At 42.0% G+C, this 17131-nt stretch overlaps 1 protein-coding gene across 1 annotated transcript in view; it reads left to right on the forward strand.

Annotated features, from left to right (window-relative positions):
• The window catches only part of SHC3 (SHC adaptor protein 3), a 224042-nt gene extending 216139 nt beyond the window's left edge, over nucleotides 1–7903 (forward strand). Inside the window, exon 12 of the mRNA XM_075550852.1 lies at nucleotides 7679–7903. Within this exon, the coding sequence (XP_075406967.1) occupies nucleotides 7679–7903 (225 nt within the window). The remainder of the gene's footprint in view (nucleotides 1–7678) is intronic.
• Nucleotides 7904–17131: the final 9228 nt, after the last annotated feature.

Below are 17131 nucleotides of genomic sequence, written 5' to 3' on the forward strand. Positions count from 1 at the left end.
TCTCTTATAATTTGTCTCTTATAATTGTTGACAAAGAGTGGGGAACTCACAGAGAATAAATGAAGGTTCTCTAACAAAGTTCTCTAACAAAGTTGACTTATAGGTGGTAAATTGCTGGGCTCCCCTCTGCATATCAAGGACTAGCCAGCACAATTTATACCTTAAAAGACTCAGGAACCCAGAGGTTAATTAGCATATGAAGACTCCTCTTTAACATCTCAATATTCCAGCCTCCGGCTATTGGCAAAGTTGGCAGTTGAAGTCAGTGTAGAAAACCATTCTTTTGGGGGACTTTTTACTGGATCTGATTATGTAGTTTGTATCTTTTGAGGAAAGATTTAGCTTGTTTTCAGGAAGCTGTGTGGACAAGAAGAAGGCTAGAAAGTCAAAGTTTCCTTAAGGCATTTATTAAAGAATAAAGGAGCTGCTATAGGCAGCGAGGTTTCGGGGAGTTTACAAAGTAAATGGTTTTCATAAAGTTGTTATCTTAGTCAAAAATCAGTATTTTTTTCTTGGAACAAAGTTTATGGTTTGGGCAGTTATATGATCTTCTGAGTTCTTTCCTAAGTCCTCTTTTCAGTGCATGCATGCACAACGTTGGGCATTGGAGTCAGCAGCAAGGGTTTCTGGGATACTAGACATAACTAGCTGAGCATGCACACAACTCCATTGTTCTTACTTTGAATCCCGAGTTAGTACTGGGATCACCAGTTTAGGCCATCTAGCTGGATGAACAAGGGTCCAGGATTGCCTGTCACTGATTCAGTCAAAGACAAGGACCAACTAGATTCAAGAAACTCAAAGTTTATTTCTGGAAAGTACAACAGAAGGAAACAGTGGGCTTTGCTACCTCCAAACTGCTTCAAAAAGTCAGTAAAAATCAAAGTTATATACCTTAAACTGTATGATCCTTACCCCCCCTCAAAAAAAATAGATTTTGCAATGATCCTGTTAGGATTCATAATTAGCAGGTTTTACAAAGATCACAAGACCCCAAACAATATGACAAAAAAAGTAAGTTTTACAGGAACAGAAAACACTTGATATCCGTATTTCTCCAGGGGTTATCAAATTGCCCTCTTAGACCACCATCCCCTGATGCCTGATACCTGATCCCATGGACACCTCATGCTCACACAGGCTGGTGTGCTTCTTCCATGTGGGCTTGTGGCTCTTCAGCTAGATGGCGCTTGAGTACCTTCACAGCTGGCCTCGTTTTAGCTGCTAGCATTAAGCTTCTTCATCTCTTCCTACAGATGTAATGAATTTGATTTCTGGGTATTACATCTGAAGAAGTCCATATGAGTAGTAATCATTCATGTTATTTTAAAAAGGTATTTGCAATGAAGTCATTGGTTTTGCAAATTTCTAAAGGGCCATCTCCAGCTTTGTTTCTATCACCTGGGCCATTTTTCAAACTACTGTTCCTTCCTCTTTGTTTCCAAGTTTCACATTCCAATCATCAATAATTATCAATGTATCTGAGGTCCATGTTTGATTGATTTCAGACCGAAGGCATTGGTGGAATTTTTCAATTTCTTCATCACTAGCTTTATTTGTTGATAAGTAAAATTGAATAATAATTGACTGTATTTCCTTGTATGCAGATAGATATTATCCTATCAAAGACAACATTGTAGTTGAAGCTAAATCTTCAATTATCATTTCTTATGATGAATACAACCCCATTCGTCTTGATTTTTACATATCAGGAATAGTAAACCATATGATCGTATGCTTCAAAATGGTTACTAGTTCATTTCAGCTCAATAATGCCTAGCATACTGATATTCAGTCCACTTCATTTGATGACTTCCAATTTTCCTAGATTCATTATCCATACATTGCACATTCTAATTCTTAATAGATTGTTACATCTCTTTCTTCTAACTTTGAGTCAAGCCCCATCAATAAATGAAGGTCCTAAAAACTTTACTCTACCACTGTGGTTGAGTCTATTTTGAGATGGCAGCTCTTCCTCAGTCATATTTTGAGTGCCTTCCTACCTGAAGGATTCATCTTCTGGCATTATTACTGCTCTTCATGTGTTTTTCAGTATCTGAAAATGCTCCTCTTCTATTCGTGAAGTTTTCAGTGGCTAATTCCACAGAAGTGGATAGCCTATTTCTTCCTTGTAGTCTGTTCTTGGTCCGGAAGTTCACCTGAAACTATTTTCTTTGGGTGACATGCTGGCATTTAAAATACCAATGACAAAGCTTCCAGCATCATAGGAACACACAATCTTTCACAGTGAGTAAAACAAACTAGCAAGCATGTGATGGTCTTGGTAGCTATCAAAATCCTGACATAATGGCCCACCAATCCCTGGGAATGATATTCCTGCTTGGAGCAGAGAATGCACAGAGATAGAGCCAGCCCCACCATGAGACACGACGTCCCTCACTGAATCGTAGCACTGTGGGGGACAATACTGGAGACACAGTGTGGGAATTGTGCACAATCTGACCCCATCATGCTGAGGGCATGCAACAGAGCAGCAAGGGGAGCAGAGCGATGAAATCTCTGGGGAATACCAAAAATAGATTTTGGAGACAGAGTGTGGTACCCTCATCAGACTCGACCCGCAACACAGGGAATTCAGAATAGATAAACCCCTCAGGGCCAACAATGCGAATAGAGATACCAGAAGGATTAGGGGAAAGTGGGAGGAGAAATGGGGGACTGGATCACAAGGATCAACCTAGAACCCCCTCTCAGGGGGACGAACATCGGGAAAGTGGGTGAGGGGTGACAGAGGATGATGGAAGATATGAAAATAATATTCTATAACTTATCAAGGGTGTGTAAGGGAGGGTGGGTGAGGGAAGGAGGGAGGGGGAAGAAACGGGGAGCTGATATCATGGGCTCAAGTGGGAAGAGAATGCTTTGAAAATGATGATGGCGGCACATGTGTAAATGTGCTTGACACACTGAATGAATGCATGGATTATATTAAGAGATGTAAGAACTCCCAATAAAAGTATTTAATAAATAATAAAAAAACAAATAATCCTGACATAGAAGCAGCTTTAGTGAAAAAGAAAAGCACTGACGTTTTAGACGTATCATGAAAAACCCCAGCCACGGCCTTCAACTTTATATATGGGAGCAACCTAGACTCATCTCTGGAGATTAGAATCAAGTTCTCAGAACAAAATATAACAGGAAAACCACATAAACTGACCTGTCTGCAAGGTTGAAAATTCAGGCTTTTACAATATCATACAACAAAGGAAATGTAATTTCTTAGCTTCTAAGAGATAAAAGGGCAGGGAAATAGGACCTCTTTTTCCTTGAATAGCAGTAAGAAAAAACAAAAGAAAGATGGAAACTCAAGTTTCTTAAAGTGACCACTGATATTCTAGATGACTTCTAACAGATTCATTTTATAGTTAGAATTGACGTTTCATCAGTGAGCTTGATTTTGTTTTTTCCTGGTATTTCTAAATATGAACCTGAATCCAGTGTCAGTCTGAGAGTGGAGGGAAGCCAGACATATAAAAATTATGTGAAACATGCTTTCATTCTTTCTGAACCTAATTCTTTTTGCAGCTAGAGACTTGGTTTTCCTAATTGAGAAGTGCTTAACATGGTTACTGATTTCATAGAGAGTTCAAACAAAAATCAAAACATAAACAATCAAATTGAGGCACCTGCGTTGGTTTAAAAAAAAAACCTGAAAGACTTTTAGATTGTAGTTTTTTGTGCAGATAAATTTGTTTAAATCAAATGTTTCATATCCCTTAATAAATTCATGCCAGGGATTAATTGGAACTGCACCCTTCTAAAAATGGAAGATGAATTATAACAACAGATACAGTCTTTGTGTGCCCCAAACCTGAATGCACACTGAGACCTTGATATGCCCAAACCTCAATGTGTACACAAGACAGCAAAGCAGTGAGGCCCAAGCAGAACTCCTCCCAAGACACCCTTGGACGAGGTGAGAATGGAAAGGAGAATCTGAAAGTGGTTTAGTTACAGCTCGATAGATGGCAATAAATACACATTCCAAACTTTTGAAGAAGCAAAAATAAAATGAAAGTAAAAGGAATTAAACTGACAATAACATTTCAAAGGGCTCAACACGAAGAGTAAAAAGTCTAGACTTTAAAAGACCACTGTGTTAGTCTGGGTAGACTAGAGAAACAAATTCAGAGACACTCATATGTGTATAAGAAAGAACTTTATATCAGAGAGTAATTGTATATTAAGAAAACACCTCAGCCCAGTATAAATCAAGTCCATCAGTCCAGTATTAGCCCATATGTCCAATACCAGTCTGTAAATTCCTCTTCAGACTCACGCAGCACATGCAATGACGCCAAGTGCAGGAAGATCCCATGCCAGTGGGTAGGAAGTCTTGTGTATCCAGTGGCAGTGGAAGCATCTTGGCATTGGTGTGGGTCTTCACATGGCTTCTCTAGCTCCAAGGCTTTGGCTGCCATCAGCATAGCTCCATGTGGCTTGTCAACAGGAATGTCTCACAAGGAGAGGAAGCAGAGAGAGAGTGTGTGTGTCCTGCCTCCAGGGAGGAAGACCAGAGTTCCCAGAATTCTCAGGAGAAGACCATGCCCACACAAAGGCCTCATTGGCTATGACCTGATTGACAGGCTAGACTCCACCCCTTCATAAGTTGACAGGAGATTATGTAACTGCTACAACCACTTACTCAGGAAGACCTCCAGGAATTCTGGAAAGGTAATGAGCCAAGAGGCTCTTCTGGCTAGTCTATATATTCTTGATTGTCCAAAGCCATCACACAGTTTCGATTTTCCATTTCTGACAGTAACAAATGACACCACATATTAAGTTGAATCAAATTTTCATTGATGGCAAGAAGACACTTTGTTTAGCTGGGGAAAAGCAGAGTTCACAAAATGAATTATACTGCCTGAGGTGTTACAGACATCCAAATACACACACAAACACACACACACACTTGTATGACACTAGTGCGTGTGTGTGATATAGATATATGAATAAAATCCAGGAACTAATAATATTCTGATTGGCTAACTAGTACTTTATAAGACTCAAAGGTTGATTAACAAGAATGACAACTGTACTGTGATGGATGAACAAATCCAAGTGTGATCGGTTGAGGATACATAATTGCAAGCATATGTGCTTTTGCTTTTCAAGTAACTGCAGACTGGTCACAAGACATGCTCTTCTGGGGACGTGCTATTAAAACTGCTTTCTCAAGCACGTCCTTTCTTTTTTTTTTTTTTTTTACATTTTATTAGGGGCTCTTATAACTCTTATCACAATCCACACATATACATACATCAATTGTATAAAGCACATCCGTATATTCTTTGCCCTAATCATTTTCAAAGCATTTGCTCTCCACTTTGCACTTTGCATCAGGTCCTCTTTTTTCCCCCTCCCTCCCCACTCCCTCTCCCTCATGAGCCCTTGATAATTTATAGATTGTTATTTTGTCATATCTTGCCTTATCCGGAGTCTCCCTTCCCCCCCTTCTCTGCCATCCCTCTCCCAGGGAGGAGGTCACATGTGGATCCTTGTAATCAGTTCCCCTTTTCCAACCCACTCACCCTCCACTCTCCCAGCATCGCCCCTCACACCCCTGGTCCTGAAGGGATCATCCACCCTGGAGTCCCTGAAGCACGTCCTTTCTTAGGGGCCCAGATGCTAAGGAAATTTTTCAGGAATGCTGTGTGTTCAGGCCCCTAAGTCCCTCTGGGAGCAGGCTATCAATATCCTTCATCTACTTCACTACAAAGGGCAGACTTTCTAGAAGGAGGCCATCACATCCTATATTTGCCCGACCACAGGGGAAAATGTTCATTTAGTCTATATGGGCAAATCTGTACAAGGTTAACGTTTGCAGGGGCTAAAATAGCAAAGACGATGAAGTCAAACTTTAGCATTAGATCAGCCATCTTACTTATATCCAAAACCTCAGGGTTTTCAGCATTAACTAAAAGTAAATACTGTCAAGGCAATACATGACAGTGCTAGTCGTAAGCCGAGTGCCTGGGTTCCATGACTCCTAAGGAAAACGTCTGTCCTGCCCAAGTTACCCTGGATCTTTCGGAGTCACTCATTCTATGGAGCCCCAGGAGAGCTGAACTCATGAGGAAAATCCTCTTCTGTCTTTGCTAAAGCGACCACAGCCTTGATGAGGCTTCCTTTCCTGGAGCTGGAAGACTGCATGGAGGTTTGGTGATCCCTCCGGGATAGGTCCTGAAGGAGGAAAACGCTGTCATTTCAAGTTCCTGCTCTTGCCAACTGCTTCTCAGTAGAGCACGTTAGGGCCTTTTCATTTTCCCACGTGCATGGTTTAGAGTGAGGATAGATTCTGGATTGGATGCCATGATCTCTGTCCCATGGCCCATGTCTCAAACTGATGAAGAAGGAAAGAAGACTGACCACGTTCGGGGAGGCAGGAAGGCAATGAAGAATTTGGAGAAAAGATAATATTGAAACAAATACATCAATAGAAGAACACCAGTCCCCTTGAATGTCCCTCTAGGAAAGAGGGAGGGAGGGGAGAGCTGGTTCCCTCTTGGAAGGAATGGCCTCTAGTCTGAAAGCTAACGGAAAGGAGATTCCACGGAGCTGCAGAGGCCAGGGCACTTAAGTTTCTGTGGCTCATCTTGCAGGACTATCTGTGTGTCACGGGTATAGTGAGATATAGCTAGGCAGTTGTCTGCTTCCTGTTATTTCACCTTCATACACACACACACACACACACACACACACCATAAATCATGGATCTTGGCCTCTTGATAGAACAATTCACATGGGTTGAACCCCAAATACCTTAGAGTCTAGCTTTAGACAGGCCTTGTACTACCTTCTTCAGTCTGGTCAGTGTCCAAGAGGGCACTAACTCAGGGTGGTGGGCTGACTATTCCCAGGCCGTGGTGCAGGCTCTTGGAGTACAAAGGGAGACTCTTCCTTTTTTTCTTTTAAGCAGCTTTATTAGCATTTCATCCACATGTCATACAATTCAACAATTCAGTCATACCAAAAAGTTGTACAATTGGCACTGTATTAAATTCTAGAACATTTTCTTCTTCCTTGTACTCATCACTATTTATGTAATTTTTTCTAATTGTAGGGAAAAATATACACAACAAAACGGTCTCCAATTCCACAACTTCTTCTTGAATAATTCACTGCCACTGATTATACTCTGTGTTGTACAACCATATTGCTATTCTTTTCCAAATTATCGTACCACCATATCAGATGCCAGCTACTTCTATTGCGCATGGAATTAATAGGGGGCAGATTTTAGAGTAGCCAACAGCAACACGTTCATGACCGAGAGGACAGGAGTGAGGAAGCTGGCAGGTGTGTGGCCTGAAGCTTCCAAGGACCATGGGTGCCTGAAGGGAAGAATTGTCTCGGGGAATGCACTCCTGATTTAGGACAAAGGTGGGGGCGACATAGGCAGCATTCATGACAATACAGAGCGTCATACCAGAGGGATGAGCAGATGAATGGACTGAGTTGGCCAGCCATACTCAGCCACCAGGGCTCTTGGCAGCCACCATGTCTAAAAATGCAGATGCAGGGCTCTAGGGAAATGGCTCTACCTGGACCCCCAATTCAGGGGGTTTTGCTGCCTCCGTATGAGGGAGAGAGCAAGGTATAATCCTTTCTTTGTGGGACTCTCAATCTGCCTTGGCTTCCTTCACAGATCCGCACCAAGGACAGGGTCTTCGACAGTATTGGCCACCTCATTAACCACCACTTGGAGAAGAGCCTGCCCATCATCTCTGCTGGGAGTGAACTCTGCCTGCAGCAGCCAGTGGAAAGGAAACAGTGGCCACAAGAGCCTCACAGCAGCGTCCAGTGTAATGAAGTGACAGCAATTGGGCTTCTTTCAACAGACTTGTATCGGTATCAGGGCTGTGGGCTGTGAAAGGGGCAGTGCTTGGAGGCTTATTCAAAACCCTAACAGAAGGTTCAATTCAACAAGCATGTTCTAAGTTCTTATATGCGCATTAAGAGTGTACATACCGATACAACCCCTTAAAATTATTTCTCTATATTTATATATTTTAAGAATAAGTAAGAGAAGACTAACGTTCTGTATGGTATGGTTCTAATGTAAAAAAAAATACTTTTTTTGGGAAAAAAATAATTTGACTACCATTGTCCAAGCAAAAAGTTGATTTCAACTGATGCATGCCAGTCGAGAATTCCCTTAGGAAGATGTTGCCTGTGGCTTTACCTAATACGCACAATATGAGGGGAATCTAAGGAGTTGCAGCCGTAAACTCATCACCATTGAGTTGACCCCGATTCATAGCAACCTTACAGTGGTTATATCATAAAGATGGAATTGAAATCAAGTAAGTCAAGATGCTACCAATAAAGGCCCAGCTTGGCGTTGGAAGCTCTGTGAAATACCATTGTGCTTTCTGTCGGAGAGCTGAGAATCCTCCTTCAGAATGCTGGGGCCTTGACAAGGGCTCCCACAGTTTGGGCCCCGATTTCTAGACTGTTTATCCCACTTGGCTTCACAAAGCAGCAGGCACGACTCTGATTCTTGGAAGTTAGGAGAGAACTGGAAAGCAGTCCCCCTTCACCATGTATCAAGGGGTGCTTGGGGAGTAAATCTTACCAATCTGGCACAAAGTTAGCCTCACCAATCAGGGTCTTGATGGAAAAACATTTCTCTGTTCTTATTTGTGTGATGACAAAACGAACTTCCTCAGATGCATATTTGGGGCAAATCTTGGCATAGAAATCATTCTAGTCAATTGGTTGATGATAGGCTGCGGCTGCCTTCATGTGACTCTGATCCATGGCAGCCCCATGTGGAGATGACAGCTGTGCTCCACGTGGTTGTCAAGGACTGATATTTTGAAGGTTAGTCACCAGGGCTTCCTTCCAAAGCATTTCTGGGTGGACTATAATTTTCATTCTTTTGTGAACAAGCCAAGTGCATTAACCATTGGAACCACCATGATACTCTCTTGCTTAAGGTAACTGCTGGTAACATTGCACCTCCTGCATTATATGCAAGGGGTGGAGGGTAGGGAGGGGTGGCAAAGGCATGTGTAAGAGTTATGCTGAAGTCAGATGTAAGCATGTGTCTTCAGTCTTCAGTCCTTAGAACATATACACCGGTTGTTCGCTCCTGTGTTAACATTTGCCTGAAACTTGGCACAAGGTTTTGTGTTTGGGGGAATTGATTAGATGTTTTGTTGTGAGAATGATTGATGGGTGAAATATATCTTCTTGCCTCTACAGCAAAGTTTAGCAATTTATTTATGACCAGGGCATGTTCCATGTGCAATGCTTTGTCTTGAATCCCTGTGAGATCAAACCCTGGGATTCCCTGTGAGGTCACTTGGGATTAGGGAGTTGACAATATTGATGACTTTATTTTATACCAAAGTGGAAATCATCACCTGATGTAAAAGATACTGTCTTTTAAAAAAATGGCTGGATTCATACCTACTGTTCACTTCCAGAACAGTCCTCTACAATTCACTGTTGCCATCATGAAACCCTGCCCTGCATCTGCCCTGCGATTTGATAAGTGGAGAAGAAAGACACCTCCACAAGATTAGAATGTGCTCCTAATACATTGGGTGCTTTAAGCATTAGGAGTTGGGGTGAGATTTAAAAGAACTAGATGAGGAGTCACAACTCTGCCAAGCTCTACTGTCATTGGGAGCAGATGGATGAGGTGGTCAAGATGGAAGGACGAGGTAGAGATAAAGTGGAGGGTGGGCCAGGTTGTTCGAAGCATTGCATGCAAGTTTTGTTGCAGTTTATTTCCTTAAAGCATTCAGTGAGTCCAAACTGGCAGCCAAGTCAATCTGCTAGAATATTCTGCAGCAGCCTGGAACTCTACGTATGGAGGACCCTAAACTTAATCTGAACCACGTTTGTGCTTCTTGAAATGGCTTTGATTTCAGGCCCAGAGCGGCTCCTGGGCTCCAGGTCATCCAAGAACAGTGACAGCCACAGGGGATTCCTGGACAACAGCTGAAACACGTGATGTATACCATGGGACAATAGAGAGAGTCATAAATTCTGCTCTGTTTCCCAGCATCTGGGAAGCTGAGGCCCTGTAGACATAAATATATGGTTTGACTTCCCGGGGAAGACATGAGTCCTCTGTGTGTAAAGTGGACACTAGATATCAATATATTAAATGTCTTTTAAAAATACATCCTTGCACTTTCTCCCTATGCAAGGCCAAAATGCAAATGTTACGGGGCAAAAGCAAAACCAGAAACTTCTAAAAACTATGGATGTCTTGAGATTTGGCCTGCTTTCTTTACAGTCTTGGGCCACTTAAGAAATGAAAGTTCACAGTTTTAGTAACTCTCTCGTCTAGAGTCTGTGTTTATCTCAATATTGATCGATCTATTTATCTATCTCAATATATATCCTAGAATTATTTTGCATGGGAATCAATTTCAAAATTTTAAAGTATTGGGGATCCACCCCCCTTTTTAATATATAGTTTTTTCTAAACTTAAATTACAAGAGTATGTATAATGAAATTATGCCAGTGAGAAAATTGCCACTCTTTTTCTGTCACTAAAGTAGATTCAAACAGCAGATAGCAACTATTTTATAATTGCCCCTCTCTTTCCTTTGGAAGGTGTTGCAGAATCCATGAGAACTAGCTCATCTTTTTAAGCACTCGTGTGAGGGGGTGACTCTGTGCTCCTTACTTCACAATGAGGAAACTCTGGTTCAGACAGATCCCACTTGTCCAAGGCTATGTGGTCATTTCTTAGCACCTGTGGGGCTCAGCTTTTCAAAATATCCAGGATATCTTGCATTCCCACCAGCTCAGCCCTGTGCTTAAGATTTCCAAATGAGAAACAAAGGAAAGGCGGCTTGCTTTCCACCCAGCCTGGGGACTTGTTCCCCTGGGCTGTGACACTGCCTGTCTGCATGGGAAGGACAGGGCTGCTGAAGAGCCAGGCAGAATGGTAGCTGCCATTCGCTCCAGAGATCTGACTCCTAGGCTCTATTATACTCTGCTGTGCAGCAGCATGTCAGGCTACCCTAGGTTTTCCAAGTCTGCCTGGGGCACTGCTGCTCTTCTTGTGGGGCCATCCTGCGCCTCAAGCTACCCCCAAACAAAAAAACTCACTGCCATGGAGTTGATGCTGACTCATGGGGACCCTATAGGACTGGGTAGAACTGCCCCATGAAGGTTTCCAAGACAGTAACTCTGTACGGGAGTAGAAAACCCCATCTTTCTCTCGAGGGCTGGCTGACCTTGTGAATTACAACCCAAAGCATAATCACCACTGAGCCACCAGGGCTCCTGCTGTGACTAGATACCAACCATCTGAGGAGCAAATGGTGTTTTGAACCTACAACCTTACAGATCACAGCTCAGTGCATAACCACTACACCAACAGGGCTCCAGTCCTTAAAGAGCCCCTCTCTGCTCTTGCTGAGTTGCCTTGCTTGTGGCCCCATGCATTTCCTTCCCGGTACCCCATAAGCCAACGGTTGCTGGATAGCTGACTCAGATTCCTGCTGACTTCATATATCGGAATCTGTCCTCATGTGTGGAAACTAGATACCCAGTTACTTCTTGCTGGAGGACACAGACAGGGTGGTCGCTGTGGCCCTGAGGCACACACAGGGTGTTTGTAGTGCACATAGGATGGTGTAACCACAAGGATGTCACTCAGCTGCTCTAAGCCATCATCAGCCACCTCCACAGAAGGACTGAACACCATGAGAAAGTGGTAGTTCAGCTGAGTGCCCAAGTGTAAGGCATACAGAACTGCTATCTCTTATCATCCATCACTCACAAACTTGTACACTGGTTATTGTTAACTGCTCCCCGTTTGACCAGTGTACATTCCAGCCACAAGTATCTCTCTGAAAATGCGTAAGAGCCATTTATTTTCCATTCACAGTAATGGAAGAGGGAATTGTGGCACGCTTACAAGCTGTTCACTGCAGGCAAATTGTTACACCAGGTTTCAGAGTGAAGAGCGAATTCTGCAGAAGAGAGCACAAGATTTAGGGCCTATACATAAACCATCCCTGTTGGTTTATGGTTGTGCTTCATCACAAAAGCTAAGAATCACTCTGATGAGAGCCAGCATGTTTCTCTTAAGTTTGTGTCCTTTGTATTGGGGTGATAATCCCAGGAGTAAGGAAGGGAAGGAGCTGATAACAAGATGCATTATCTAGCAAGTTATGCACTCTAGGCAAATGGAGCTAATCCCACTGGGGAATTCCGGAAGACAGCACTGAACAGACCTCAGGGCTAAACTAATAGAGTGGTGGGAAGCTTATCCACAAAGTCCATGACTGGTTGAAGGTTGTTTCGGGGACAACCAAGTCCTGGAGCTCTGGCTTGCCTTGGGCATCCTGAGCATAGCTTCTGAGCAGGGCAGTTGCTTGCAGGTGGAGAGACACCAGTGCTGATTGTAATCAGATGTAGCAGAGAAGGCAGGTACCAGAATCATGGGATGGGCTTGTTCAAACCAGGGCATCAAATGATTCCCCTACTGAGAATTGGCATCCCCATCCCCCAAAGATACATTGAATCAGAATCTATAGTTTAACAAGATCCCCAGGTCATCCTTAGGCAAATCACCTGAGGCTCTATATTCTAGAAGAATCCCCCATAAAACATGTTTGTAGATTCTAACTCATTCTTGGGGTGGAAATAAAAATTCTCATCAGGAGATTGGTCAAACTGAATAAGTAGATTGGAAGACAGCTTACAGAGCCCCATCCTTAGTGTTTCTGACTCAGTGGGTCTGCAGTGGGGCCTATAAATTTCCATTTCAAGTAGACTTGTCAGGAGTCTACACTTTGAGACCCACTGACAAGGGTGGACTGCCAAACATTCCCATGGACGGCGTTCCCCCCTCTAATATATAATTATGTTTTTATAAGACTTCATGCCATAGATTCCATGGTCCTTGTTGTGAATTTAAAAGGAGAAGATTAATAAGCATTTATAACTTGTTTCAATCCCTGCTGGCAGATAAAAATATCACCTGCCAGGCAATTTCTTTATAATAGGATTTATACACATAAGTTTGCAAGCAACAAGTGCAGATTTACATATGGCACATTTTACAGCAGCCTGAAAATTTTCAGTTTTATGCCAGAACCTATGAATGTCAATTGCATACATATATATGCATATACATACATGTACTACAATGGACATGCATCCATTACCTTCATGTTCACATATGTAGATTGGCTCTGTGTGTGTGTGTAGCTAAAGACTCCTCATAGAGCTTGCATTTTCAACTAACAAGGACTACTAGATAGTAGAGCACAGACCTCGAGAGCTGGGACAGTAGCTGGCACATACGACAGCGCCCTAAATACCCGAATTGCAAACCGGAATCAAGGCACAAGGAGCAGTGTTGTTGGTGGAAGGGTCACTATGGGACTTGCTAGGGAGAGAAAAGAGAAGGAACCCATTGGGGGCAATAAGAAAGGGGACAATGAGAGAATGGAGGAGTAGGGGAGGTCAGACAACAGGTAAGAAGGGAGAGGAAGACAATCTCTTACTTACTCAGCAGTGACATCTTTTATGTTTACCTGTCTGACGGGGAAGACATGGTGCTTTCAGAAGCCTGTATTTCCTCTTGTGCAGCTGCTTGACAGCTGTCCGTTATCTTTTGTGTTTCTAACCATCTTCCTTGACCTCGTTTGTCTATTAGTTCATTGACTCATCAATTATTTACTACATAACTTATTAATTTGTGACATTCACAGTGCTGGGAACCTGGGACAGAGAGAGAAGTTATGGTTTCTACCTGCCTTGCTTAGAGATCGTACGCTCAGAGAGAAATGCATTAGACTCTAATGGGGTTCTCAACCTGTGGGTCGTGACCCTTTCAGGGGTCGAATGACCCTTTCACAGGGATCGCCTGATTCATAACAGTAGCAAAATTACAACTCTGAAGTAGCAACGGAAATAATTTTATGGTTGGGGGGTCACCACAACATGAGGAACTGTATCAAGGGGTGACGGCATTACAAAGGTTGAGAACCACTGCATCCGAATATTAAAGGGTAACTTCCACAACAGCGTCAGGTCTAAGTTCATAGGGCCATGGAAGATGAAGCCCCAAGAGAGTCTGGGAGTCAGTGAAAGCTTTGAAAAGTAGATGACACGTGTTGAGCCTAAAGGAGGCAGGCAGAGGGAGGCATGGACCTAGGAGTAGGGCAAGACACCTGTAGGGAATGTCTGGATTTGCTGCGATTCACAGGGCATACTAGAAGCAGACAGAGCTGAGACTGTTCCAGCATCATTTGTTTCATCTTCTGCTTCCATCAATGCTCTGCCCAAATGAAGCCTATAGGTCCCAAATACATGTAGCTCCTTCTCAATGATTAGATTCTAACTAATAAAAGAATTAGAAATTAAATCACATTTAGTTTAGGCTCCTATTTTGTTGTTTCATCTTGAAATGCTGTAGGTAGAAAAAATATGAATAATCTGCGATACTTCGTTCTGAGGCAGTTTATTCACATTCATCTAGGAAAATATTTACCATAACCAAAGTTTCTAACCATCAATATCCAATGGCAATTAACAAAGCAAAAAATATAGAGCAAATGCATCATTGAACACTTAATTACTTTTTTGTTATGACTATGGGTTGAATACCAATGAGACACTCTCTGTTCATTTTTCTTTTAAATATAAATTGTTTCAGAATAATATAAAATTAAGCAAATGAATGTATTTAAAATCAAACCGCATTAAGCATTATTAAGTGTTAAATCCCAGAAACAAGAAAAAACTCTATATAAGTTTAATGTGTCATTTATTATTTTAAAAGGGTCATTTGGGTGGCAAATTACATATATTTACAGATGAATATAACTTTGAAATATTGTGGTTATTTTCCATGCACTTTTGTGATGGGGAAAAATTATTGTAATTTGTATTGTAATGATCTCTTATGTCTTGACTTAATAACAATTCACCATTTTCTTTGTTTCTTTTTTAATTCACCATTTTCTACTTTGATTGGACAAAATTGTCCTTTTGAGCATCTCTGAGCTGTGGAATTACACAGTTCTTTGAGGTTCTCTAATGTGATTTGCAATATAAATATCACAAACCCCCACCATGTGGTCAATGTTTTGACAATCTGACAATACAATGGGAGAAGGGAGTTTGTTTAAATCCCCTCCTCACTCTGAGTGAACCTATTTCACTTTTGCAGAAAAGTAGATGGCTTCCAATTACTGTCCCTTCTTGATTTGTTTGGCGCAGCCAAGTGGATGTAACTGCACTGCTTTCCAAGTGTCGTTGCTGTAGCCCAAGAGTGAATGGCAGCATATTTTTAGGCAATGCTGCACTTCTTGTCATAATTGGCTATCGGAAAATGTGCCTTTGTCCTACGAATAGTGGTGTGTGCATTTTTTATTATGCAGAAAACCCTTTGGATATTTGACTTAAATACTAAAACATTTGGGTGTTAGGTTTTGCACTTGTAGATAAATTTAAAAGCATGGACTTGATCATTTAAGTCTTCTATATGACATGGCTTGTCACATTTCTGTGAAAGGTTCTTAACTTGTGCATACTAACCAACGCTCAAAGATAGAGAAAGATTTTTTAAATATAGTTTCATGATGTACATGATTGTAACTGTGAATCTGTTGGCAATAAAAAATACTGTAAAAAGTCTCTTCCATTGGGGTAGTGGATCTTGCACCGTCTCATTAAAAAGGGTATGGGTGGAGGGGAATTGAATCTTTTCCATAGAAAGCTGATATTCTAAATTTTGCCTCAAGAAAACTCCTTGGAAAATAAACACAACAAAAACTTACTCCGTCTGTTGAAAGTGTGGAGTGAAAATACTAGCCTGGCAGGAGCAATTTGAATGATGATTGAGGTTGGATGATGTGAGTTAGCTCCTAGTCAAGTCTTGGACTCAGCTCCTTTCTGTGTAGAACACAGCACCTGAAACTACCACTTATAAAGAAGGAAGCACATGGAATAATGGTGCTTTAGCAGTGAAATTTTTGCCTTCCATGCAAGAGATTTGGGATTCCTGGCCAATTCACCTCATGTGTAACTGCACTGTTCAGTAGAAGCTGATTGGCTGATGCTCAATAGATTTCAGTGGAGGTTCCAGACTAAAACAAAGTAGGAAGAAAAGCCTGGCAACCCACTTCCAAATTCAGTCTGAAACTTTATGGACCACAACTGCCCAATCCACAAAGAATCAAAAGAATTGCCTAGGACTAGCATTTGTTCCCTGGTTTATGGGGTCACCATCAGTCAGAGGCTAACTCTGCTCCAGTTACCAACAGGGCAAAAACCGGGCTCTGACCTGCTCTCTCCCACTGCACCAGGTATCCAAAGGAATCACAGCAAACACACACACACACACACACACACACACACACATATCTCCCATCTCTTTCCTCTCTATTTTTATTGCCATAACCCTTACATTTTTCTCCCTAGTTAAGGGGAAATATGTTGACTTTTCTTAAAACCACGTGGGCCTATACAAATCAGTGTAAGTAATGTCACCAACACACTGTGGTAGTGGGGAGATAGAAAAAAAATGATATTGGAGATTCTTGAAGTGGTTCAGTTTCTGGAAGACTGGGAAGCACTTGTATCCGGTTGGAAGCAAGGCTGACACTTCCCACAACCCCACTGGTGGCCCTCGGGGTAATAATCCCACAATGTGGCCTCTCAAGAACAAGTTTATATGAAAGTTCTGTGTTTTATCTTTAAACAGATATACTGGACATCATAAAGGTTACTAGTTGCAGTGCCATTTAATCACAGGTTCTCTGTGGCATGTGGGACCACCTGTCGTCAAACTTGAGGATTATGGATTTGAAACTTTCAACTTGTAAGTGCCCTCAGCCTAGTGAGTGATGGATGTCCTGAGTGGAGACTTAAGTTAAACGATGGACCAAAGTTGATTTTTTTTTGTAACTTCAAATAAGCACATTGCTGTACATTTATTTCAGGTCGTTTAAGAGTGTTGGCTTATCCAAAGCAGTCTGTGCGCTACCATGGCCTTGCTCCTAATGGGAGTGGAGCATAGGGACTTCCCAGAATAGTCAATGAATGAATGCTGAAATGCTTAGATATTAGGGAAGACAGAGTGATGATCCGATGCTAGTCATAATAGCA

The sequence above is a fragment of the Tenrec ecaudatus genome, chromosome 5, assembly GCF_050624435.1.
Source record: "Tenrec ecaudatus isolate mTenEca1 chromosome 5, mTenEca1.hap1, whole genome shotgun sequence".
In the NCBI taxonomy this organism is placed as follows: domain Eukaryota; kingdom Metazoa; phylum Chordata; class Mammalia; order Afrosoricida; family Tenrecidae; genus Tenrec; species Tenrec ecaudatus.